A 26220-nucleotide genomic window follows, 5' to 3' on the forward strand; every position below is an offset into this window, starting at 1 on the left:
CTTCCTGTCACGTGAACATCTACTACCGGTGTAAACAAACCGTCACGATGTTCCGGATGACATGAACATTAGATGAGGTGTGTATTTATAGCGCTCTAGTCAGTAGGCGGTCAGTACTGTTCAGATGGATTACCTCCAGCTTTATCTGAAAAATGAATACACGAGAGACAAAGAAGTTATATCTACGTTTTTCAAAAAATACGATCAAAATGGGTAAGTAACATTTCTGGAACGAAAAAGGTCATTTGACCAGTCACTTGTTGGCCGATTAGTTTGTTTATGCCTTTGTTTGTTGGTAGACTATTTATCAGCTGTTTAATACGTCACTTGAAACCTTGCGGTTGTTCGACAATACAACCGGCTAAGAGTGGTGTGTGGTAAACCATTGTGTACTCAAGGCGTTATGGTTATTTTGTTAGCCATGACACCGTGTAGCACCTGCTCAGGTCAGATTGACAGCTTGTTGATCGTGTTGGTGCCGATGTAGTCTGTCATACAGACCCTGAAACAATCCAATACAGCCCATGCAAGTCTATAATGTCTGGCAAGTCTAGATTACTACAAATCAGAAAATGAAGAAAGTCTCTGGGCTCCTTTTCATCATATATTTTATAACTATAATCTAACAACTTTTTTTCTGTAAAATATGTTCATTTCAGAGACTAGATGTTAGTCTAATGCCCATGTGACATTCAAGAATATTTGTACCATGGACTGTGTTGTCTATTGGGCATTGTGATTAAGTTATAATAACCCTACTTATTTAATGAGTGATTTGGATTTAACGCCACTTTTAACAGTACTCCGGTTATATCACGGCGTGTCAGCTTAATGTGAGGGGAAAGCCCGAAGTGATGCAGGTCTCAGACGTTTACCATTTCGATGAAACCCATGAGCATTGGTATGGTGCTGCCAAACCTAGAAACATAGTCGGGGCAAACCAGGATTCAAACCCACAATCATAGGTTTCTGGCATGCCCCAGGGACGCAACTCTGCACAGAGATTCGCAGTGCCAGCCTACTTTTAGAATACAGTAACACAAACTTTTCAAACATGTGACAATACCCATTGTCGTAATTTGTAGTATTTTGTTGACAGTCACATAGGCAAAACAATGCCCTTTGACGTCAGGGGCCATCGAGTGGGCATAAGCTCCTCCCAGTGATCTATCATCTCTACACCCAATGTCATTGAATACGCCCAGCGGTGTTGAGAGTTTTGAATATTTATTTACTAAATATAGCCTGCGGCGGTGAATTTTATAGCAAGCACTAGTTTACGAAAGCTCTTATTTATTTTTTTATTCATTTTTTTTTCGCGCAATTCAAATAGTTATAAATGGGAACTAAAATACATATATTATTTTTTCGGTTTATTAATTTGCATATTATGCACAAGAATGCAGTGTATTAGGGATATTATATTGGCGCTGAACACATCCAAATGTCGCCAGTGTTAGGGTAGGTTACCCGAGCTCTATCCTTAGCCCTTAGATCCCCTTTACAATAAATCACCCCTTTACGATCATTAGGGTTAGGTACCCGTTTAGTGGCTATGATTATAGATTCTATAGCGGCTCATAATATTCTTAACACAAAAGCGTCAAGTAAAAAGGATGAAATGGTTTTGTGTTGAATATTTTGGTTACTGGAAACTGTCCTGGAACATTCACACAAGCCTATTTCACCGGCTACATTTTTACGTTCCTTACTATTATCCACATAATCCTTACAGTGTTCCCTACCACACTTTTCTGTCACAAAAATCACCCGACAAATTATCTAATACCATGTCATTCATGCGCACTCGCAAGTTTGACGTCTGACGTCTGACGCCTGGAGCCGTTTTCAGTTCATACCATATCGGCTCATTCCTCACCACTCGGTATCTTGTAGATTACGGAATGGGACGAGTGTGCCAAATGGCATCAGGATCATTCGTAAGTGTCCATAGACTAAAGTCCCGAGACATCATGCCAACTCGTAACCTATTCGACCCTTTTCGTTCAGTTCCGTAACGTCGTAAGCATGACTAGGTAAATTTGCACTAAGTCTCACAGTGTGGACGTAGCTCAGTCGGTTAGCTGTTGGGCTAACAATCCGAAGGTTGCGAGTTCGTGTCCGACGGATTCTCACAAAAACTGGTTGCTTGTCTTAGAGACGTGACCTATGGCAGAGATTGTCCTCACGAGAGTGGTACTGTATTCTAACAATGTCTAAAGGTGCTCCTTAAGACGACTGGGCCACCTGTGCCCCCACTTATTTAATGAATTGTAGGCTTTAGTTTAATGAACATCAACAGAAGTGTATATTTATTATTGTTAAAAAATTGTTGTTGTTGTTATTATTATTGCTGCTTTGGCTCTGACGTTTTGCTGAGATGCCATTTTAGCTATGACTGTCATATAAACGTGATATAAATTCTCCATTCTACATCATGAGTGTGGCTATCTGTCTGTTTGTTTGTTGTTTAACTCAGCACTATTCCAGCTAGCCTATTTGACAGCAGTCTGTAAATAATCGAGTTTGCACCAGACGATACAGTGAACATGATAAACAACAAAGGCAGTTAACAATCTACAAACTGTAATACTTTCAGCAGAACAACGAAACAGTTTTAGCTTGATGATATTTTCTCCGGAGTTCTTTAGGGATCAATGAATGTTGCTAATGTGTGTGTGTGTGTGTGTGTGTGTGTGTGTGTGTGTGTGTGTGTGTGTGTATGTATGTATGTATGATCAAATATATAATCAATAGTATATCATGGTATATTTTATGATTATTGATTCTAATTTCTTTCTCACAGGGAAGGATTTCTTTGTTCCGAGCAGTTCCGTTGTTTTGTGGAGGACAATTTCGACTGCTCAGATACAAATGCGAAATCCCGGAGCGACAGCATTTTGAGAATATTTCAACTTATTGACATAAAAAAGGTTTGTATGAAGGAAAACATTGTCCATTGAGTAAAATATTGATAAACAACAGTGTTCAGGATTTATTATTATATCATGAGAACCTCTGACCCTGATGTGGAGCAATATAATTAGACATGCTACAGTTCTTGTCCAACTGCCAGTGAAAGCTATGTAACCAGCTGCTAACATAAATGTGAGACTTAGGGCCGGACATGGGTCAGAGCACAATCGCAGTCAAACACTGCTGTGTTGAAGGCGAAGGAACCTACATAAATGATTGAGTTATCCAAGGTTCGACACAACCGAAAATGATAAATAAAGAAGGAATACATAGGGACCATGCTTTTACTTCAAGGCAACCGCAAGTTCAACACATCAAAGTTTAACACAACAGTGTTTGACTGTGCTACAATATAACAATACCAACCAGACATCCATGCCTTTAGAATGCTTATGTTATGAGGTATACATAAACCCATTTGACCTTTAGCATGTTTAATGCATTGTTAGCCAGCGAACACTTTTGTCATCTGCCAACACATATATGATCATCTCTATAATAACGTTCTTCCTGAATATTGTACTGACACTAACAGAGCATTGTGGAACGTGTTTTCTTGTCTTGGTAAAATCACATATGTATTATTTGTTATAGGTCTATGGTCAAAACAGGTATAGATTCTAAATATTTGCTGCTTCGTCATCAGTAATGTTATAAAGAATTTTATTGATATGATTAAGAAAAGTTGGATTGCAGGTATATTTCTATATACTATGAAAAAGGAAATCAAATCAAATCTAGTTTTTGATTGGCATTTAGAAGTTGGAAAGACATGAAACTTATATGGATAACAACCTCTTATGTTATCCATAAAAATGTCAAATCTTCAAATGAAATCTGAAAAACATATTTGTTTTTAGTGCAGCAAATGTAAATTTTCATGTTCACTTTAAACACATTGTAGGTTAGACAGCAAGACAACAGATTACAAATTATGACTACACAAGTTTAATACCACTGAACATGGCAATATATTCAAATAGCCTTTTTAAGGACAAAATAATTAATCTGAAATTGTCTTTTTTCATGTTCTTATAATATTTTATTTTTATTCCATCCTGCCAACCAGGAATGAATATATTTTTCAGTTAGGCCATTTGTAAATACCATTAAAATATTAGAAGTTACCAATGTCATTTTCGCAAATCCACTGTTTATAAAGTGAAGACCAGGGGTGGGTGGGGCACTAGACCATTGCTAGACCATGGTGACTGTATGTCTGTCACGATCGTGAAGGATCCTGAGCTTGTACAAGACCTACCATACCTTTGTTACCTCTCTAAACAATGCAAACATGAAGTTGACCCAGTTTGTTGAAGTGGGATGTTTGTGTAGTGTTCATTTTATCAACTTGTCAAACGGATTACCTCGGTAGGGGTATATGTTGGTATATACTGCTCAAAAGAAGTTAAGGACCACACAACTTGTTCTTATTGCTGAGTTAATCTGTCATGGAATGGTCCTGGACTTCTTTTGGGTAGAATAGATCTATTGCTTGATAGGCATTACTTAGAAGTTGACGGATGACAAAGTAGATCTAATAGATTTAATAGATCTAATGCCACATAATTAATATAAAGCCAAGAATATGATTTTGTTCTATCTAGCTTGTTTCTAATGCATCCACAATTAGCAGGAGTCAGTTTGCCATGCTTCAGTAAAGTTGCAATATAAGAGACTTTTGCAAACATTTAAGTCAGATTCGGACGAAATAAACTTTGATAAAAAATCAACTTAACAAGAGCGATGTATCATGATGTATCATGCAGTAAATCTGTCATGAAGATATGGTATTTCAGAGATTCCTATTGGGATTCATAGAGCTGAAGATTGGCACCAGGTCCATGGTAACATTTGGTAAAACTGACCCCCAAATAATAACTCCAATTCAGATGATCTATATTTAATTTGATTTTAGTGTTTTAATACCGACTTCTATTTCAATAATAACAGGACCAATATGAGATAAGAGCGTTGATACTTAGTTTTACAGAACAGTACTGAATACACTTCTGAAAGTTCTCTCAATTCAAAGTAATTCAAATCCCAGTTTTGGACAAGAAAAAATTCACTTTTTTGAAAGTTTCGTGACACAGGTCCTTAGCAACTGACCATTTAATAGTCTTGAGGCGTGAGTGTTGTTTGCGAAGTTTGTTCGTGACAGGAATATACATAAATGGCTGAGCGTTTCTGTACCATAAACTTCAAATGTTAAGAATGAACAATTTATTTTGTGAGGGTAATCATGGTAATAATCTCTTTATGATATAATGTCATTCTACAAATAATCTGTGCAGTCGGGGAGCCTTGTGGTTTAAGTGTTTGATCATCATGTTGACATGGGTACAAGGTATCTGGTGTCCCCTGCTGTGATATTGGTGGAATATTGCTGAAAGCAGCATAAAGCCAACTTTCACTCACTCACTCACTCACTCAACCACTCATTCACTCAACCACTCACCCACTCAACCACTGCATTTTCCTTCATGAAGAATCTTATAGAAACTGTATGTGAATGCAATGTTTGAGTGAACTGCCCTGTTTATCATATATATAGTGCCTAACAAGCCACAGCCATGTTTGTCTACAGGATCACCCACACATCAGGAAACACCTCTCTGAATTTTTGATCAAGCATACTCTGCAACGATGTATGGTGCTTGAAAGTAGTTCTTTTTGGCCTATTTATCAGATCATGATCATGGTGATACCAAGTTTATCGGATCCCACCAATGGAAATTGGCATTAGTCCTGTAGTCCTTGCCAAACTGCCCAATAGTAAAGGTATCATAATGAATAGTAGAAATTTGCAATTTTGAAGGGTTTTGCTATTTGTTATTATTATAAGGACTAGTGGACTGAAAATGTTAGTTTCTACCGCTGGATAGCTTAATCACATCAATAACACTGTCCATTATATATATGATAGTTTTTCGCAGCATGATTCAAGACGTACATTTTGTATTTTAAAACATTTACCGTATATATATATTTTATTAGTCATGATTAAATCCCAGTAAGAGAAATTTGCCAGTCTGTCTATGTCGGTAGCTAATGCAGCCATGTTAACATCAGTGACACAAGTTGGCAAGCACATGGCTGTAGAACACTCGGCATGGGATCAGCATGCATGACCTCTGGCTGCCCCAGTGTACCCTCAAGGCTGCATAATCCAATTGTCGTGAATCACCACCCCGGATATAAGTGGGCAGACAGTGTTTACATATTGTGTTAACTAGGCCATTTGTAGACTGGCCAGACTTGAAATTGGTAGCACCCTATGGATCAATCTGGTCTATTATGGTGTTTGAGCAATGCTGATTCTTGAAGTTTGCTCTACCTTCATGTATTGTGTACTAAAGTATAGTTTTACCCTAAATATTGCATAATTTAAGAACCTTTATTTTTCATAGTGATGGATGGAAGCCAATTGGCGACTTTAATCGAAGTAATTAAAGAATCACTTTGATTGTCTTCTTACTCAAATATGTTGAGACAATGTCCCAGTTATTGATTACTCTAATCACACAGAGACAGTGTCCCAGTTATTGATTACTCCAATCACACAGAGACAATGTCCCAGTTATTGATTACTCTAATCACACAGAGACAATGTCCGTGTTATCGATTACTCTAATCACTCAGAGACAATGTCCACGTTATTCGATTACTCTAATCACACAGAGACAATGTCACAGATATTGATTACTCTAATCACTCAGAGACAATGTCCACGTTATCAATTACTATAATCACACAGATACAATGTCTGTGTTATCGATTACTCTAATCACACAGAGGCAATGTCACAGTTATTAGTTACTCTAATCACACGGAGACAATGTCCAATTATTCAAGTACATAAATCACACCTAGACCATGTCTCATTTATCGATTACTCTAGTCACACTGAGACAATGTCCAATTTATCGATTACTCTAATCACACTGAGACAATGTCCACATTATCAATTACTCTAATCACACAGACAATGTCCCAGTTATCGATTACTCTAATCACAAAGAGACAATGTCCCATATCGTTTCTGAGACATACACTCATATAGATCTTTATTGTGAAAATGTTGCCATCACCAATGGCATTCTTTCAGAATGAAAAACTCACTGTTCAGTTGCATTGTTTGATTCACATTGAGCACATCAGAAGCTGTGCACAAACACCAACAATCCTAACAAGGTACTGGCACAGCCCTTCTTGTGTTTCATCTGGTTTTACCTTAACCTGAAAAGTTGATTTTTGCCAGATGGAAAACTTTCACCGCTGTTACCTCCCCCACCCCGCCACCACCCAACCCCGGTTGAGACTATGACAGGATGTATATCCTTCAGCCAGTTAGTATGTTCTTGTTTAATGTGGTATATGTGTCTTTCAGGATGGAAAGCTGGATGAGCAGGAGTGGGAAATGGCTTGGTACTACTGGCTCAAACAGGTTAGTGATGCAGACAAACTTGTCACCATTTTGTCAACCGTGTCCACACTTTATGTTGTGGGGGAGCAGAATGAAATAGAGTTTGTCACTGACTGTTATTCTTTATATGCGACAAACAACAAATTTGACTTTGATGTCAGAGATCAAGCAGGCAGGAACACAAATGAAAATTAACCAAACTGTGATAAAACAGTTACCATGGTGAATAGATGAGGTGACATATGGCTTAAACTGTATTTCCTGCGAAAAGCAATCATTTTGACATTGGCTGACCTTTGCTCCCATGTTCTACTGATGATTTTAAGTTAACAATGCCCACAGCGCTACAGTTTTGTGATTAAAGATATCAAGATGTGATAGAAATTACATGAAAATGCAATTAAGATTAACAATTTAGTGTGTTGCTAAATAAGAAAAAAGACCCTGAAACCATTTTACTTAATTAACACTAGTTAATTGAAACAGAATATTGACTTATAATAACAAATAACCATGACCACAACCATAATGTCTAAATGTTCCAGTATTTACAACACATGTATTCGTTCTGAGAACTAAGGTTCATTTCCAGGCGCCAATAATGGTAACTGATCCGTGTTGGTGTAAATGTGGGTGAGCCTGTATTATCTGGTGATAAGTTCACACACAATGCAACTGAAAATAAAAAAATTAATATGACTTTGAATAATAGTAATGTTGTGCATTATGAATGATGAAGCAAGATACTGTGTTCATCCTTTTGTACCAGGTACTATCAACATGCGACTGATTTTGGTACCCCAAAAGAGATTTATGGACATGCTTTTTCTGGTGTTAATAAGCTGGTTTTAATGTTTTCAGTTTGGGACAATTTGCGTGTCCGGTTCCAAATTCAATTAAGCACAGTTAAATTTACAGTATGTTTGTCTCCTAGGTTAACCATGCTAATGTTTACATTTGAAACCTCTCTCCCTTCCCCATGCCAGAATACCCACATCCATCACCCCCATTAAGTCTAGTGACTGACAACAACATCATGAGTATGTGACTGTCATTCACCCGTCAGTTGTTAGCACACTGAAAGAATGATGTCAGCTTCCCATGGTCATTGTACGTGTACCTTCCCATTGTTCTTATGTATGGCCTGTGGCTGTTATCACCCTCTGTGATGCAGTGTGTATATATACCTGTGAAGATCCAGGGTAGAAAAGGTCTTCAGCAACCCATGCTTGTTGTAAGAGGCAACTAACAGGATCAGGTGGTCAGACTTGCTGACTTGGTTGATGCATGTTATCGTATCCCAATTGCATGGACCATGCCCATGATATCGATCACTGGATTTTCTGGTCCAGACTCGATTATTAACTGATCGCCATCATATAGTTTGAATACTGCTGAGTGCGGCGTTAACAAACAAACAAACAAACAGCGTATATAGGACCACATATGCCTGTAATAGTCAATCTTGATTGTACAAGGAATATTGTGATGAATTGTTTAGTTATCAGTACTGTTAAAAAATGCATATGAGTAAGTGAGTTAGGATATAGAGGTTATTGCATGTGTGATGGTGTTATACCATTGTTGCCCTATTATCATTAAGTGCCCAGCTCCAATCAGCATCCAACTGTTAAACCATCTGTCTAAAGAAACCTTTATCAGTGCCCAATACTGAGCCAAGTATCAGTATGACACACATGCCAATGTTATAATTTCTTTATTACCCATGATTTTTTAATCTTTTAAACTCCCCTTTAACAAATGCACTGATCACAACCACACTGGTGTGAGTGATGTGATATTTGCCGTAGGACACATACGACTTTTATAAACTCTGTTCTTTGTAATCCTGTGTGTAATAAGCAGAGGTTATTGCATCTGTGTTGGTGTAGCCATCATGGGTGGATACAGCTTTTTGGAAAAGGGGGGGTGCTCAATTAAGATCTATTTGTTGTCTTTGGTGGTAATTTATACAGAAATAAAGATATTTTTCGAAATAAAAAGGGGGGGTGCGCACCCCCGCACCCCCCCTCTGTATCCGCCCATGGCCATAATTTATGAAACAAGTGACAGAATTTCTATGTCCCATATTTGCCATATTAAGTGCCCAGTGCCAATAAGCCTCCTGACCAATTGTTTAACCAGTCTGCAAGTCATCTTTATTAGCATGATAAGTGCCCTGCAGTAAGCCCCAAAGTGACTGAGTCCATATTATTTGTGTTCAATACTTATCTTACAGAAAACACAACTGTGTAAACACAACTTCCCGGGTTGATATTTCAAGTACAATCCCAGCAATGTATGGCATAACAATGTGCATGATGAGTTAGAGAATGTTATTTGTGTACTGTGATGGTTGCTGATTAACTTCTTTCAATCAATGAAGTAATTACCAAATGATGAAGACATTGTTTACTGAATCCTGAAAATTACATGAGCAAAGATAAAACATGTCAATGTGATTGCTAGTGCCTGGTTATCAAATGAGCAATTCACATGACAAGTTTGATTACAGCGTTTGTGATTCCCGTAATGGGAAATACAATTAAAGTTTCCATTCTCTTCATCTTGTATCCTATTATTGCAAAAGTTTTAGCTTCATCAAGACATAATCAATGTTCGTCCTCTCTCGTCGGTTACTGACATGCTGTGAATGATAAGGAGATTCTGTGCTAATCTACTGCATTTACCAAACTGGTGTCAAAATTCAAATATTTTTTTCTCTAAAAAAATATTGGTGTCAAAATCTAAATATTGTTTTCTCTAAGAAAAATACGCAAATTATGACTCTTCAAACCTAGATCCAACTATTGTCATGGTAACATGTTTCAAGCATATTTTCCTTGAATATGTTTGAGATTGATAAATGCATGGGTGTTGACAAGTCATGTTTGTCAAAGGCAGTGAAGGGCCGTTGTATTGTCCCATGATGAAGGCTGTGTGTCAATGATAGTAACACTATGGAGACAGCAGACCTCTGGAATGTTTTCATCCCTTTGTAGTTGGCTATAGAACTAATCATGAGTAACTTTGATGACTGGAAATAAGTACACTGTGTAGAGCCCACTTTGACCAATGTTGACCATCCCATGTGTGTGGGCCAGCTGACATATGCATTACCTGGACACTTGCTTCTCTGCTGGCTGCTGTCATTGGAATCTTCCTGAGGCAAGGGAGTCAACTGAATATAAAAGTCCAGTTTCCACCCTTGCATAACTAGGCTAGGGTATCATATTTGGGCAGGACTAACGAATCTATGCATTATCCAATCAATATCGCATAACAAAGTCAAAATCCGGTTTGTAAACTGCCATGGAGATTTCATTTGATTGCAGGTTTTTGCATAGCATATGTACTGTCAACTTAGCATCAAAAAATATTTTCCAAATCTTTTTATGTTTTTAATCAAGGTGCTCATGAGATTTGATGCACTTCACAAGTAAGAACCTTTATATAGGTTGTGTAGGTTTTAATTATCGATCAGATTGTCTTCACTGAGCGCCGCCATTTTGATTGAAGCAAATGCCAGTGATTTTAGAGGTGAAATCTGATTGGTCAATATGAGGGGCATAGAAGGGACATAACTCGTAGTAGCCACTGGTGGCACTCCGATCGAACCCAGAAATTCCCGGTTAGTTCGGCAAGGGTGGAAACTGGACTTTTACAGTCAGTTAAACCACTTGCCTTGGGAAGATGTCAGTGGAAGACATATTGCTCACAAATCAAAACTTTAAAGGGGCACTGATCAAAAGCAATTCCCCGGGACTGGTTGTTGCCTTTGTTATTGTTTTTTCCAAGTGAGTACCCGGATGTATAGCCGAAATCTAGACTAGTTCGCGACCTCTGCTGCGCGATTCGTAAGCGCATTAGTCACATTTATCAGTAGTAATAAGGGCGTATGGTCACATTGATCAACAAAATGAAATACAGTTTTCGAGATAATAAGGAAATGTAGGTATCTTTGTGGGTAGCATCGGTAATGGTGACAAAGTTTTGAAGTCACTTGCTTGGTAATTTTTGCGATTTTCGTTTACAATGTTTTGACTTGCAACACAAAGTAAATATTTCACCTGAGCATTGCTTTTTTATAGTGTGTATATTTTTTTACTGTTTCAAATTTATTAAGCGCCTAAATATTCAGTTATTTTACAAAGTGACTGAAAAACATTTCCATCTGTATTATTATAATAACGAATTCCAAACATTTTGATGTTTAATGTCATCACCAAGAGACTGAAAATGTTATGTTGAAAAGTACATTTCTATGTTGTTTGGCTTCTAATCCTACATAATAATCTGTTGTGATGTTTTTAGGCCCATTTGATCGTCTTAATAAATTTTAGTGAATCTGGACAGATTTCTCAGGCCAAATGACTGAAATATTTACACATTTTATAAATTGCCTGATAGAATCACATTTTACAAATTGACGGTAATATATACACGCTTACAAAGGAAAAGACTTGTGAAAACAACGTCTATCGTGCATTGAAGAATTTCCCAACCAAGACGTAGAGGAACAAGAACGAATCGGTTCAATGCTACAGCAAATGAAGGAAAACAAAATGCAAATACCATAATTACAACCTACCAAATTTATGTGTATAAATTTTAGGCAGCTTCCTTGTTCGAGGAATGTATCCTGAATATCCACACAAAGGAACAATATCCCACTCGTCTGCAGCTGCACAAAGAAACTTATTCAATGTCACGTGGCTCTGTAACAATCATATATTTTAAAAGATATATATCGTTTCAGGATGTTATAACCCGTGTTTGTTTCTCAACTGATCACTTATCTCACTGATTGTTCCAGGTGTTTCACATAGGTGTCAAGTCTCAAGGGTCGGCTGAGAAAGCCCACGTGACAACTATTTTCATAACATCCACGGTTCCTAAAAAATATGTTGAGTGATAGATAACAATGAGCAATCAATCAACGTATTATCAGTTAACCCTTTGAACAAAGTATGTTGTTTTTACATCGGCACTTCATGCCATGATATGAGTGTATTCATTCACCTCTTGCTGGGCTGCCACATGCATATTACATAACACACATTTTACCTCTCTTCAAACCTGGATTTAGATTGAATAATTACTGGATTTAGACACAATAAATGCCAAATGGGCACCTTTGTCAGGTAATCTAAGTGGTGCTACCACTAATTGTACCTGTAATAAATTCATTAACTGAGCATCAAGTGAATGACGACAAATACACAAGTGTAGGGTTATACCAGAAGACGTGGATGACAAGGGAGTAGTAATCATATTATTGACGTAATCCGCCATTCACTGCATGGATACTTTTTTTTATTATTAAACTATAACCATCTTGGGTATTTCCAAATGACGACATCCGATTAGCTCCGCCGTTCTTTTTGGTTGTTTGTTTAGGCTGAAGAAATTAATTAACATGCGTCCTTTGTCAAAATCTTTATAGATCACAGTTAACCAATCATTGTTCAAAAATGCGTAAAACAAATATTGCCTTCAGCCTCTAAGTTTATTTAGCTGTCCTTGCAGACGGTAGCCCAGTCTCTGGTCACGCTCAGTTGCGTTGCGTATCATCCGGGTACTCACAGGGAAAAACAATAACAAAGGCAACAACCAGTCCGGGGAATTGCGTTAGATCAGTACCCCTTTAATATCCTGCCAGAACCATGATAACAAAATGATCAAAATTGTTTTGCTATATATTCAAGGATGCAAGATAATTTTATTTTGGGGTCACAGATATTCTTGGTGAAATGCCAAAATGAAAAAAATAATATGTCAGCATGGTCAGGTGTGATTTCAGTATAAAAACTTTAACAGAAATACAAACAAAAATATATTAAGCCCGGTTTTTTTCAGTCGAAAAACTGACACATTCATTTTCCAGTATTACACAATCATAATCAAGAAATTGAGACATGAATTATGAGAATACATGTACATGGATTTGACTTATTAGTGCCATCAGCAGATTGTCTTTTTGTCTCAAGTAGGATGAGTTGTACATGTTAGGAGGAAAGCACAATTTTCTGTGTGTTGTTCTGGAATTCTGTAGTACTAATCATGTTGATAGATTCTGTCCCCCGTGACAGCCCTCCTCATCATCGACGTCCAGAACGACTTCATCAATGGCAGTCTGGCCCTCTCCAACTGTCCAGCCGGTCAGGATGGGTTTGGAGTGGTGCCCATCATCAACTCCATCCAGGGACACATCAGCTTCGACGTGGTTGCCTACTCCAAGGACTGGCACCCACCCAACCACATATCCTTCATCGACAACATCAACAGCAGACCATTGCATTCCTCTTCCAAGGTAGGATAGGGTGTCACCTGTGGCTTCCACAAGTTGATGTTAGCACTCCATCTATGGTAACTCTCATACTCTAACATAGACCTACGAGAGACATAGTGCCAACATTACTTTGTCCTGAAACCTGGTATTGGTAAAATGACTGGTCTGAGATTCTTCTGACCGTTTTCAATGTGAACATGGGAGAGAGTTCCAGTGACTGACAGTAATTAAACATACCATCCCTGGTAGATATTTCTTTGAAAGTGGGAGCGAATTTTTTTGTTTGTTTTTCAAACGCCTTTTCCAGGGCATTGTTTCACAAAGTGATCTAAGCGCTAAGATAATGGTCAATCCCATACTTTAACACAGACTTATGCAGTCATAGCGGTAGGATTGCTTTATGGAATTGACATTGCTGACATGCCACTACACAACTGAAGAATTGTACAAAGCGGCACTAAACCTAATTCACTCTCTAATTTTGTTCCCCTGCAGGTATCGGCCAGCGAGGCAACAGTGACAGACACTGTGGTGTTCGCCGGGCCCCCTGTCACTGAGCAGGTGATGTGGCCTCGGCACTGTGTTCAAGATTCGCGAGGGGCTGACTTTCATCCTGACCTCATGGTACGTCACTAACTCTGAATACCCACAACTCAAGATTAGTGTCATCTTATGACGTGAACAAATCCATTCCGAATGACTTGAGATTATGTCAATTCCATATGCTACCAACAGAAAATAAGGGAACTGATTAAATGATAGTAAAGATGCAATGATGATAAATGTCTGTAAAATCTATGGTCGGGTGTCACTATCTGATGTGTCCACCATGTTGGGAGGTACATGCACACCTTGATGTCATACTGTTGATGAACTTACATATGGTTGCTCTTGGAATTGCTCGCCATTCCGCCTGAAGAGCTACCCTAGGCTGGGCCACATTGGGTGCTGGGTCTCCGGCGTACAATCTCTACCCAAGAACATCCAACAGGTGCTCTATTGGGACATGTCAGGGACAGTACCGGACCAGTCCAACATCTGTGTGCCTCCTCAATGGAGGGACCGCATCCATGGCCTAGTGGTGGAGCTTCTACCCGGGGAGAGGTTGTTGGTTCGATCCCTGGCCACGACATACCAAAAGACGTTAAAAGATGGTACATGTTGTTACCCTGCCTGGTGCTCGGCATTAAGGGGCTAAAACAAGGACTGGTTGGCTCATAGTCAGTATCCTGTGATGGTCTGGGCTAGCACTATAAAATCGACATTTGTTCAGACTAGTACAAGCAGTCACACACACATGCATGCACATCGCTATGTACCGGTAAATGCAACAATTTTGAACGCCTCGTTGACGACACCTGGTAATCAGTGACGACCTGGGCATGATGTAGTCTCACTTTGTTGTCTTCCAGTTCAAAATTTCTGCCAATAATTTTAGTGAATGGAACATCAGGATGCAAACTTTTGTCACCATAATGCTGGCCTGTCAAATGTCCATTCACAATAACCAAATCAGTTCACCTGTCATTTGTGATACTACCGCACACCCTGACACTACCGCCCCCATACCAATCATGGTCAAGAATTGTTGCCCTGTATACCTCCTGCTGCTACGTCACCAACAACGGTTCCTACAATCTGTGAATCAGATGCAACACTTTGATTCGTTAGGGTCACACCCTTCACAGGACGCCTTGCTTTCAGACGGGTCTCATAGAGCTGTTTATTAACAATAGATGTGGAAATTTGCCCTCCTGTTATTGTATGGAAGTCTCCATTTGATAACAGGAGCAGACTTGAATCTATTGTGTCATGCAATTGTAGCGGCCATAACATTTCCGAGTCCCGTGATGGGATTCGAACCACGGACCTTCTGACCAGAGGTTGGGCGCCTTGTCCATATGACCAAAGAGGTTAACCCCATCAGCAATCTGACAAGGTAAGGATGTCATCTGAGGTATGACTCCACGCCCTGCTACATACTCCCTGGTCAACAGAAGGCACGTCCCGGGCCACATAGTAGGGTACTGAGGCTTATTTTGCTCAAATTTAATATGAACGTGCTCAGCCCCATGTTGGGCGCCAATGTAGCGGCCATAAAATTTCCGAGTCCCGTGTTGGGATTCAAACCACGGACCTTCTGACCAGAGGTTGGGCGCCTTGTCCACATGACCCAAAAGGTTAACCCCATCAGCAATCTGACAAGGTAAGGATGTCATCATGTGGGATAACTCCACCCCTGCTACACAATGTAATTAGACGATTTTGTCTAGGTGTCATTTTTGGGCCAGGTCTCATTGCAACACCACCCATTTGACGGTACTTGTCCAAAAAGTTGATAAATTACCCGCTTTTGTTTGCCAAACATTCGATCAACTTGGGATATTGGTGTTTCAATTATTTATGAGATATTGAATAGGGAAATATGAAAGGAATATCTTCCTATCCCATGAGAATTAAGCCTTTAAGTCAAATTGGTATATCATGCTATATTTGTATTGTATCGCTCAGTGAATCATTCATTTAATGATGAAACCCAAGTACATAGGGACAAACCTATGTGTTAACCACTGTGACTTTGTAAATTTTGCGCCCAGGTGCTGGACAAGTCGTATGTGGTGAACAAGGGCACCCACCCTGATGTAGACAGCTACTCCGCTTTCTGGGACAACAACAAGCTGTCACAGACCAAGCTTGTCAACATCCTCGCCAAACACAAGGTCACAGATGTGTATGTGTGTGGCCTTGCTTATGATGTGTGTGTAGGTACGTATTAGCTTAGAACATACTACCTAGGATTGCTGAAGATAATGTTATTGCTATGAGTTTCAGTCATTCTACCCCACATTACATGGTAGCACACATGGATGTATGTAACATGCTATATCTGTTGATGTGATAAACAATGTGCACAAAGTATCAATGTGTGATATCCCTGTACTCAAGCTCCCAGTAATTATACTGTCTTGCCAGTGAATTTGGGGTTCTTGGGTACTCGTTTATCTTGACTTCTAAAAGTACAGACATGTTGTGACTGGTTCTGACACATGGAGTGCAGGTCCTGGAGGTGCCCTTGTTGTGTCGCAAACTAGGATGGGGGTCCAGGTTCAAGCACTGTGACTTACCTGACTGCCTGTAGTGGTACCCTGGTGGCGAGGATTGTTGCACATTTCCCGTCACTGGTTTGCCTGGCCTGACTCAGTTATATACAGCCACATTCACTCACACACTCACACTAACTGATCTCGACATACCTGTGTAAGACGTGATGTATTTATGGGGGTTTCAGCGCTCCCCCACCCACCCAGGCGTAGGAGACTCTCTGCTGTCATAGCTCATTGGTGTGATACAGGTTTAATAATTTGTCAGGTGATCAGGTGTTTTTCTACTGAGTTGGTGTGACGTCGGTACCGTATGCTTTTTGTCACCTCACTAAGAATGTGTTGTTACGTGTTGGCAGGTTCAACAGCACTCCATGCTTTGGAGCATGGATTCAGAACGGTTCTGATTGAGGATGGATGTCGTGGTGTTTGTCTGCAAGGTATCGACGACATGAGACAGAAGCTGATCAGTAATGGAGCATATATTGGCACATCTGATGAGGTGGGTGCACAATCAGAATGTTTCTACAAAGTGCGCAGTTGTTCTGTGGACATGGAATTATGAGTCAATTCTATTATGTAATGTAGGTCTTTGGTACCAAGGAAATACAGTTTCACTCTGTTTACTTGCTTTGGCCAGAGACTTTAGCCACTATATAATGGCAGATGTATTACATTTGACATATCATTTCCCGAGTTGGGCACTAATTGTTACCCGCCAGGAGAAAAGGGACCGTATGGTTGCTAGGATACAATTGTGCTGTGACATCATAAATCCGTTTGACGTCAACTTACTTCAGTGAAGATCAATATGTGTGATGTCATGTATCTCTGTAATTAATATGAATTGAAGCTTGTGAATTGTATTTTGTGTTCTGAAGATGCTGTAGTTTTAAAACATAATGAAAAGTCAAAATGTGATTTTTCACCCATAAGGTCCCTCATCTCATGGTTGGTCACAATTACAGACCTAGTGCTGTTGCTTTATTTACATTATCAACAACGCTTCTGAATACTTCAATACAAAACATAAATAATAAAAGCTACAGGTGACAAAGAAGGTTCTACATTTTTTTTCATAAAGGACACTTGAAAGGACACTTGAAATTGTGGGACATGTGTGGGAAATCGATGTGGATATTGATACGCTGAATACAGTAGTTGTGTAACTTTGGAGCCATTTATGATGTTAAGGGGAGACAATCATGAAGTAGGTGAGTGAGTACCAATAAATAAGTAGACAATTTGGTGGCAGACCTGTTCAACAATATTCATGGGATGGCAATAGAGCATTACAGGGATGTTCATTAAACAGAAGAGCATCCATATCTCTTAACTTCTTTCCATGTGATCACTCGTCCCTTTTTACCGACATGGTGAGTATTTATTTAAAATGTCCATTTGCTGTAGATTAATTTATGCCCGTTAATGGACCTTGTCAGTACACATAACGTTTGGAATGTTTCTAGATAATTCCACTGGAAATGGGGTCTGGCTGTATCAATGAAGCAGTTATAGTTTCTGTTCTTGACTTCAGCTTCATGACCATCTCGGCTGTTGCAGGTACAGGACCTAGTGTCAGCCAAGAAGCGCCCTCTACTGCTGGCTGTGAAAGCTGCTGAAAATTATGCCATGGCGAGAAGAATTGTCCAGTCCAAGGAAGTGTAGCGGGAGATGATATGCTGAGTGCCAGTGTACATGACTAGGCTGCCCCTCTTCCCTCAAGTTGCTATGTATGTGGCGTGCTATATATATGATGCGCTATGTGAACAAGTCAGTCAAGTCTGTTGTGTCTCTGGGAATTATTTTGTATTAAGTTTTCTTAATGCTTGGTTTATTGTCTTGAAATAAACTAGTCATGTTGTTCATTGATTTAATGATAACAAATATGTCCATTTATTTTTGAATGGAAAGAATCTATTCAAAGAAACTCCAAGATGTTTTTTTTATTTTAACCAACCAACAATTAAATTAAATATTTTTTGCAATTTTCGACAATAGACAGTAGTTTTTATAGGTCAACTTTCTAATGTAAGGCCTTATATTGTGTAGTGAATTGTTTAGACACATGTACGTTATCAACCAATTGCAAGGCAGCTTAAACAATGTTTTCCGTTTACTTTCAAATAAGATAGGTGTAAAATTGTCTCGTTTTTGAATATTCACTTTTGAAGTTTGAGAGACTAAGCAATAAAAACAGATGGGATGATATTACCACAAGCATCATTTTGAAGAATTTCAATTTTGTACTTCCTGTTCATAGCTGGCTGACTGCTAGTGTTCATTGACGTTATTGCACCCGATGTCCAGGTGTTATTATTTTGTACCACAAATATTCAGGAGTCATTATTCCGGCAAGCCGATCACAGTCCCAAATTTTGCCTACCGGAATCTATTGGTCACCGACCAGTTTGTATTTAATGTCCATAGCAATATTGTATAGATAAGGTAAAACATTTTGCTTTTGAGATCAGATAATTGGAATTTCAAGGTCAGAATTTAACACATATGTTGAGCCGGAGTTTCTGTTGCTACAATACAACTGTGAGAAAACACTGGTACCTTACTTTTAGAAACTTAAAGGTCCAATTGGCAACTGACCAAAGATTTTACTTGCAGCACAGAATAATAAGTAACCCAGAAGTCAAAGGTCACAATTCTGTGTGAAGAGTTGCATCCCTTTGCTATGTCCCTTTGCTTTTCTTGTCATTTTTCAATATCCAAGATTTTCCCAGATTCTGATATTTGTCATCATACCCGTGTTCATGTGTTTAACCAAAGTGTGAATATAGGCATTATATATTTTTCTGCTTTCTCATTTGATGTTGAAATGATGCCATCTTTTCTTAATTCTGACAATGATAAGTTATAATGTCACTGCACTGCAATGTCTCAACTATCCAGATGACAACAGCTTAAGATAGCCCCTATGCGGTAACAGGTTTATCACAAACTAGACATAGTTATCATGTTCGGTAATAAAGGCCTCATCTTATGTGACATTAAGATCTTTCTTCTGCCTTGTAAGTTAACAACAGTTTAAGATAAGCACAATTTTCCATAGAAGGAATGTTGTCATCCACATCTTGATGACTTGAATCTCTAGTTTAATGCAGGTTCAAGGTTGCTCACTGGTTCTCACTGAATGGTAGGGCTGTCTACAGAATACTGGTTACATCTGGAAGTACAAATTGGCAGCTTTTTTCAAATGTAGATAATAAAAAATTGAACAACTGACATTGTTGGACAATCAATCCATAAATTGCTGATAGAATGCGGAATATGGAATTGCATTGTTGGCTGTGGCTAGGTTTCTCTACTGCATCAGACTGTAGATGCTGGCAGCTGCATCAGTAGCAGCCTGCTGGTTTCAGGGACCACTGGTTCCATCCCCTCGCTACGTATCCTTCAGTCATTCACTAGCTAAGGGCAGTAATGATGAACCAATGCTCTGTGCTACAAGGTGATTATTGATAGTCATATTTGTACAGAGCCATACGTTTGTCTCTAAGACTACTAATATGTTAATTGTGGTGGACATTTCAAAACGGTTAACAAAGTTTCACGAGTACCAACCACAGATGTAACAAACCAATTTCGATATATTCTTTCTGGGTTTGGTATAATCATGTTATACTGTAGATATCTTGTAATACCGGTAGTACATATATTCATGAATTGTAATGTTTTTCCTGCTAAATAGATGAGGTCGGAAGACATTGTTTTTTCACATTGCTAACTCATTTACTAATTGTTGTTTGGTTGGGTCTCTAGTCAATGATAAATACGTCTCCTTGTGATGATGTATGCACCCAGTTTCCATATTGTGCACGTATAGTATAGCTATGTTACAACAGCCAAGAGTATAGATGCAGCCCTGAATGTTATTCACTATTCCGCTGGATGGTTTGTTGTCAAAGATAACTGATGTTTCTATGTGTAATGATCGGAGACTTGTGCTGTGTCATTTTCTTAAATGCATTTGCTCTACTTAGCCAGTTGGATGGTTAACTTGCCTTGTCTTTCTGGCATGTCAGTGTGCTTTCACATTATTTTTAAGTGGATCACACAAACTAATTGTTTTTTACAATACACAATGTATGTTATTTTTTTATGACATGTACAATTTTATGCCAAATACCTTTAACTCTACTAGTCCCAACATGTTTTTTGGAACATTTGAAATAACTTTCATATATGGGCGGTTATGAGCTGAGCTTCGTAGACAAAGGAAAATTTATTAAACCGCACATAATTTCATTCTGTTGATGTTTTTCAGTACTAAACTGGGTGAGTACATGGGTGAAAAGCAGGGTGTACCGGGGTATGAGATTTATGAGTAGAATGTTCTTGTATGCTTCTCAATCTTTGTTCTAGAGGTGTACAAGCATATTCAGTCGTAAAATAGAATGAATGACTTTATCCTTTGAAGAAAGAAATATATTTTTCAAAGAAATATGTTTATGTGATCTGCTTTGTGACCACAAGAGGGTGGGGAAGGTTCTTCAAAAACGTGAAAAAGGTCAAAGCAGATGATGTCATACAAGCTGGCCGATAGACTTGTATTGGTTTTTAGCTCACCTGACTGGAAGTCAAGTGAGCTTTTGTCATGGTCTGTTTGTCTGGCATATTTTGTGTGTCGTCCATCACATACATCTTCCCACCAATGATTACACCCCAATGTGTTTCAGAGGTTGAAATCATATTTTCAATATGGCCGCAACTGCAGTCATATTGAAATGTGTCTTTATGGTCTTTCCTCAGGCATCTTGGTACAGAGTGTAGTGATATTTGGTACATGTGTTGTGAGGATCAACATATGTGTAAAGTTTTGACCTTGAATTGACCTGTGCACTATATTCGTAGTTGGTAGTTGGTAGTGGAACTCAACACACATGACCTGTTTTTGGCTGTTACTTTTAATTTTTGCCTTTTTTCACATTTTCACTTTAAATTGACCATGCTACAAATTCTCTGCATTTCGTCACAGAAACATTGTCTCCTCAGAAACCACAGAACCAATGGAACTGAAACTTCATTTGCTTGTTCCCACCACTGAACACATGTTTATTTGTTCAAGAGATTTGAATCTGTTTTTCAAAATGGCCACAATTACAGTTACATTTGGAAAACTATTTATGGCCACTGCTCAGTCATTTTTGTTCAATATGTCCTGAAGCTTGGTACTGGGCTCAACACATACGCTCTGCTTTTCACTGTATTTAAATTTTGTCTTTTGCACTTTGACCATGCTGCTAAATTCTCCCAAAATGCATTTCTTCAGACTTGATAAATAACTGGGAAAAATCAATGGCATCAGAAAAGTTATTCAACTGAGATGGTTAATGAGGTTCAGTGTTCAAACTTTGTGTAAAGTAAATAGAAATGATGTGAATTGAAATAGTGTTCTACAATGATATATTCATTTTTGCAGATTTAGACACATTGGGACTAGTTAGTTCCTTGTTTCATATCTGTTAATACTTTTGTCCTCAGTACTTATGCAGGAAAATATTTGGATCGGCTGACTACATATCCAGGTGAGCTACTGTTCTGTGGCACTATTTTCACAATACTGAGACAGGCCAATCAGAGAGCTGGATTTTATTTATGACGATAATTAACATTCCATGTTTCAAAGAATCTGTCAAATGTTACCATTGTTTACTTAGAACTGCTTGGGGCTACTCAACACAACCTGACCAAATTGGAATTGTACCCGGTAAAATTGGGCCTGGTCTCATGAGACATCGAGTATGAAGAGATGGGACTTGTTGTGGTGCAGGACATGTGCCTCTCTGTCATACCTCACAGGGGGCACGGGGCCCAGTCGTCTAAGGCGCCGCGATTCGCTGTGCAGAGTTGCGTCCCTGAACACGCCAGAAACCTATGATTGTGAGTTTGAATGCCGGTTCGCCCGGATTATGTTTCTAGGTATGTCAGCACCATACCCGTGCTCGTGAGTTTCACCGAAGTGGAAAACTTCTGAGACCTCCATCAATTGGGGCTTTCCTCCCACATTAAGCTGACATGCCATGATATGACTGGAATACTGTTAAAAGCGGCATTAAACCCAACTTACTCACTCATACCTCACATCTGTTTATCATATTGTATTCTCTGATATTGTATGTTTGTAAACTGTGATAAGTATTTTTATTTTAACAGTCACCACCATCTTCAGTTGAGTCAACCAACCTGAGCATGTGTCTTGAAATCATTTCCCCTAGATTTCAGTGTTGTTATGTGGGTTATTTTGTGCTTGCTTCACTGAAAGCAGTTTTCAAGATTTGACTTTGGACCAGTGGTAAGGTCGCAGACTGTTTTGATTTGTTATGTACTTGGTTCGTTGTTCTATACTTTAAACATGTAATGTATTTATCTGTGTGGCTACATTGACAATTGTGATGTGGAAATGGCTCCTTGTCTTGATTTAGTGAAGACTGCTGGCAGATGACACAGCCTATCAGCTTTCAGTTCAGTCACATTAGTACCTGGAGGATTATGTGGCAGAACTTCTCAAATTTTATAACAGACTTTGCTAAATTTTGCAGATTCACTTAACTTCTCTAAGAAATGCTACAAAACACAGATTTTCAGAACTGTCAAAGACACAAAAATATTTTTTCTGGCAAATAAATGTGCTTCAATGTCTCAAACAGCAGACGAATCCTGAAAGGATAAGAAACACACACTAACTCTGAAAAAGTCATGTTTATTGTTGTCAAAATGGACCTTTACAATCTTTACGGAAAATGACAAGACAAAGATCATGATTGTTTATTTCTGTTTTAGTTCTGCAATGAGCATATAATTTATTTCAAGCATGATTGCAGGTGGATCCTTGTTTTGAGCCCTAACTGAGTTTATTTACGAAATGTTTTTGTGAACATTCCATAAAAATGGCATCATGAAATGATAACCCCAAACAGCCACAATGCATTCGTAGCTCTACGACTGTCACAAGTATGTGTTAACATATTGGCTTTTCGATAATCGTAGCTCCATGATCACTTTCTGAAACAGGGCCCTGGGTGCCATCGTTCAAAGTGATCTTAGCGCTAAGGTGATCCCGTTCCTTAACATAGACTTACGACAGCGCTAAGGTTGTTTTGTACAACGGCACCCAGGTCTCTAAAGACTAGGCTGGCTTCTGGTCATTTTGTTGTTGGGGACAAGAAGTACCAGTACTCAAGAAGTGTTCAACTTACTAAAGTAATCGATATTGCCAGTAACAGGTCACACATGAACTCAATACATGTAACTTATATATTCTTGATCTTTTTTCTTATATGAATATATTTCTACACCTGAAGTGGCAGTCAGTTGGTGTGATGCGTGTTTATCTAGTGGAGCTGTACATCAAACCATTATTGCATGACAATGACCGTGTTATATTAATAACTATATATTCTGTGGAAAATTATAGTTTGGAAAATGTATATTCAGAGTAATTACACACTTATATAGTGGATATAGTGATAATTAGCTGAGTGTATTTCTGCATCATAAACATATTAACAATATCAGCAATAAAAAGTGAATTATGCAATATCAACATAATGACATTCTTATGATAATCAAATCTAAGATATATTTGCATGCAATAAAAATAACTTTAGAAATCTTGCATGAATAAAATGCCTGTGTGAACTGCCATATTTGTCATGTGGTGCAGAATGATTCACACTCCTGTTTGTTTGGAGAATCACTGACAGACAGGGAAACCCCTATCCAAAACTAGTTGAAATGCTAGGAAGTAAAACTGGATCACATCAATGTATGTTACTTTTTGAAAATAGTTCCTGCTGGGCAACCTTATGTATATATTGATATTCATCAGATCATGATACCAAGGTTATTGGGTTGGTTGTCGCATCGGTTTCTATCTGTTAATATGACAAAGTGACTTACACCATGATCTGATTGTGACAAAGCTAGAGATCCAAGGAACTGCTTCTCTGCTGTTGATCAGTAGCAGTTACAACTTACAGACTTGGAAAGCTGATCTGTTTGGATGCTCAAGATGTGTACATGTGACTCGTTCATCCAGACAATATTTGAGAAAATACAGGTGTCCGCATAAGTGAGGTTCGACTGCTTGAGCATTCTTTTGAGTTCCATTTGAGTATGTGTGGGCCTCAGATCTGCAGCAGGTCTCCTTCATATGGGTATGTATGAATAGGGAATAATGTTTAAAAATATTCCTTATGCTCCTGAAGGAAAAGTAGAAAATACATATATACAGTACCACAATGCTGTTGTCTCTATAATATGGGATTAACATTGCTGCCACTGCAACCTTAAGTACAATTTCATACTTCCATTTCCCATCCATTTCTGCATGTATCATTATAAAGTTTGTTCCGCCTCATGTGACATGAATAATATATAATACTACATTTATCTGCAAGCATCTATTTAGAAATTTGATGCTGCTTGAAACTTTGACTATCACACACACAAGTTATCTCACTTTTACTGCATTTTTGACATCTCCTATGAAACATGTGTCAGTGAAATGATTTTCTATAAAACCACATCAGTTATATCTCTTAGGTTTGATCACAATATCTTTCATCTATTTTCAAACATGGCCACCATAACAGCCATATTGAAAATATTAGTTTGCCATATACTGCCACATTCATGCCCGAAAAACAGCATGTCATTGTGTTACCATTGGGGATGCAAATATACTTTATCAGGTATTTGCTGTTGTGCCAATAACTCAAGATATTGACTGGCACAAGTTAATATCTTACAATCATTCATGTCTGGGGAATGGGGAGACAGGAAGTCACTGGCGAAGTTGAATACAGTAGGTATTGCACTGATCTGTGATAACATGGTAGTGAGTTTATGGTTCATAATTCAGGGAATTGCATACATATTACAAAACAAATTGATCAGAGGAGCTGATATCTGTATGTATGACAACATGAGTGGAAAATGATATTTATTTTGTCATTTTCCTGGAAAATTGATGCATATTTTAAATGTTAAAATAATATGAAAGAGCTGTGTCAAAAAGATATACATATACTTATGTGCAGCTGGATTGTGGTGTTCTACTGAAGACATATCATGTTTAACCGGAGTATATATATATTGTTGCTGAGTGCATACTAACAGAGAGTCATTGTGTTGCAGAATGTGTATTGCTAACCTGTCTTTTATATGATAATGGTTTACTTGTTTTGTGATGTCAAAGCAATAAAATATTAAATGTATTGAATGTATATTATTGTTTGTGTACGTGTGAATACCAACAATATGTATTGAAAATAAACAGCATCTTTAAGTATACAATAAATAGATACAAACATAAGTCCAGATGTACGATGAATACTTTTTATGACCATACAGTGTAACAAATTGTATAATTCAATACGATTTTGTTGATATTCAATTTCCGATGA

At 38.3% G+C, this 26220-nt stretch overlaps 1 protein-coding gene across 1 annotated transcript; it reads left to right on the forward strand.

Moving 5' to 3' along the window:
* Nucleotides 1–51: 51 nt before the first annotated feature.
* On the forward strand, nt 52–26005 carry LOC139449837 (nicotinamidase-like). Its single transcript, XM_071231389.1, has 8 exons — nt 52–213; nt 2807–2933; nt 7370–7426; nt 13479–13718; nt 14193–14321; nt 16295–16463; nt 17158–17300; nt 18362–26005. Exons 1-8 carry the CDS (start codon nt 125–127, stop codon nt 18464–18466), a joined length of 1059 nt encoding a protein of 352 aa, XP_071087490.1. The 5' UTR covers nt 52–124; the 3' UTR covers nt 18467–26005.
* The last annotated feature ends 215 nt before the right edge of the window (nt 26006–26220 follow it).

The sequence above is a fragment of the Haliotis cracherodii genome, unplaced genomic scaffold, assembly GCF_022045235.1.
Source record: "Haliotis cracherodii isolate W230 unplaced genomic scaffold, xgHalCrac1.p SCAF_8, whole genome shotgun sequence".
NCBI lineage: Eukaryota > Metazoa > Mollusca > Gastropoda > Lepetellida > Haliotidae > Haliotis > Haliotis cracherodii.

What these genes read in the sequence shown, in the direction of transcription:
- LOC139449837 (XM_071231389.1), top strand. Translation starts at nt 125, where the DNA reads ATGGATTACCTCCAGCTTTATCTGAAAAATGAATACACGAGAGACAAA. An exon ending in ACTTTCATCCTGACCTCATG is followed by an intron (nt 14,322 to 16,294) that starts GTACGTCACTAA and finishes TTTTGCGCCCAG; the next exon opens with GTGCTGGACAAGTCGTATGT. An exon ending in TGCTTATGATGTGTGTGTAG is followed by an intron (nt 16,464 to 17,157) that starts GTACGTATTAGC and finishes ACGTGTTGGCAG; the next exon opens with GTTCAACAGCACTCCATGCT.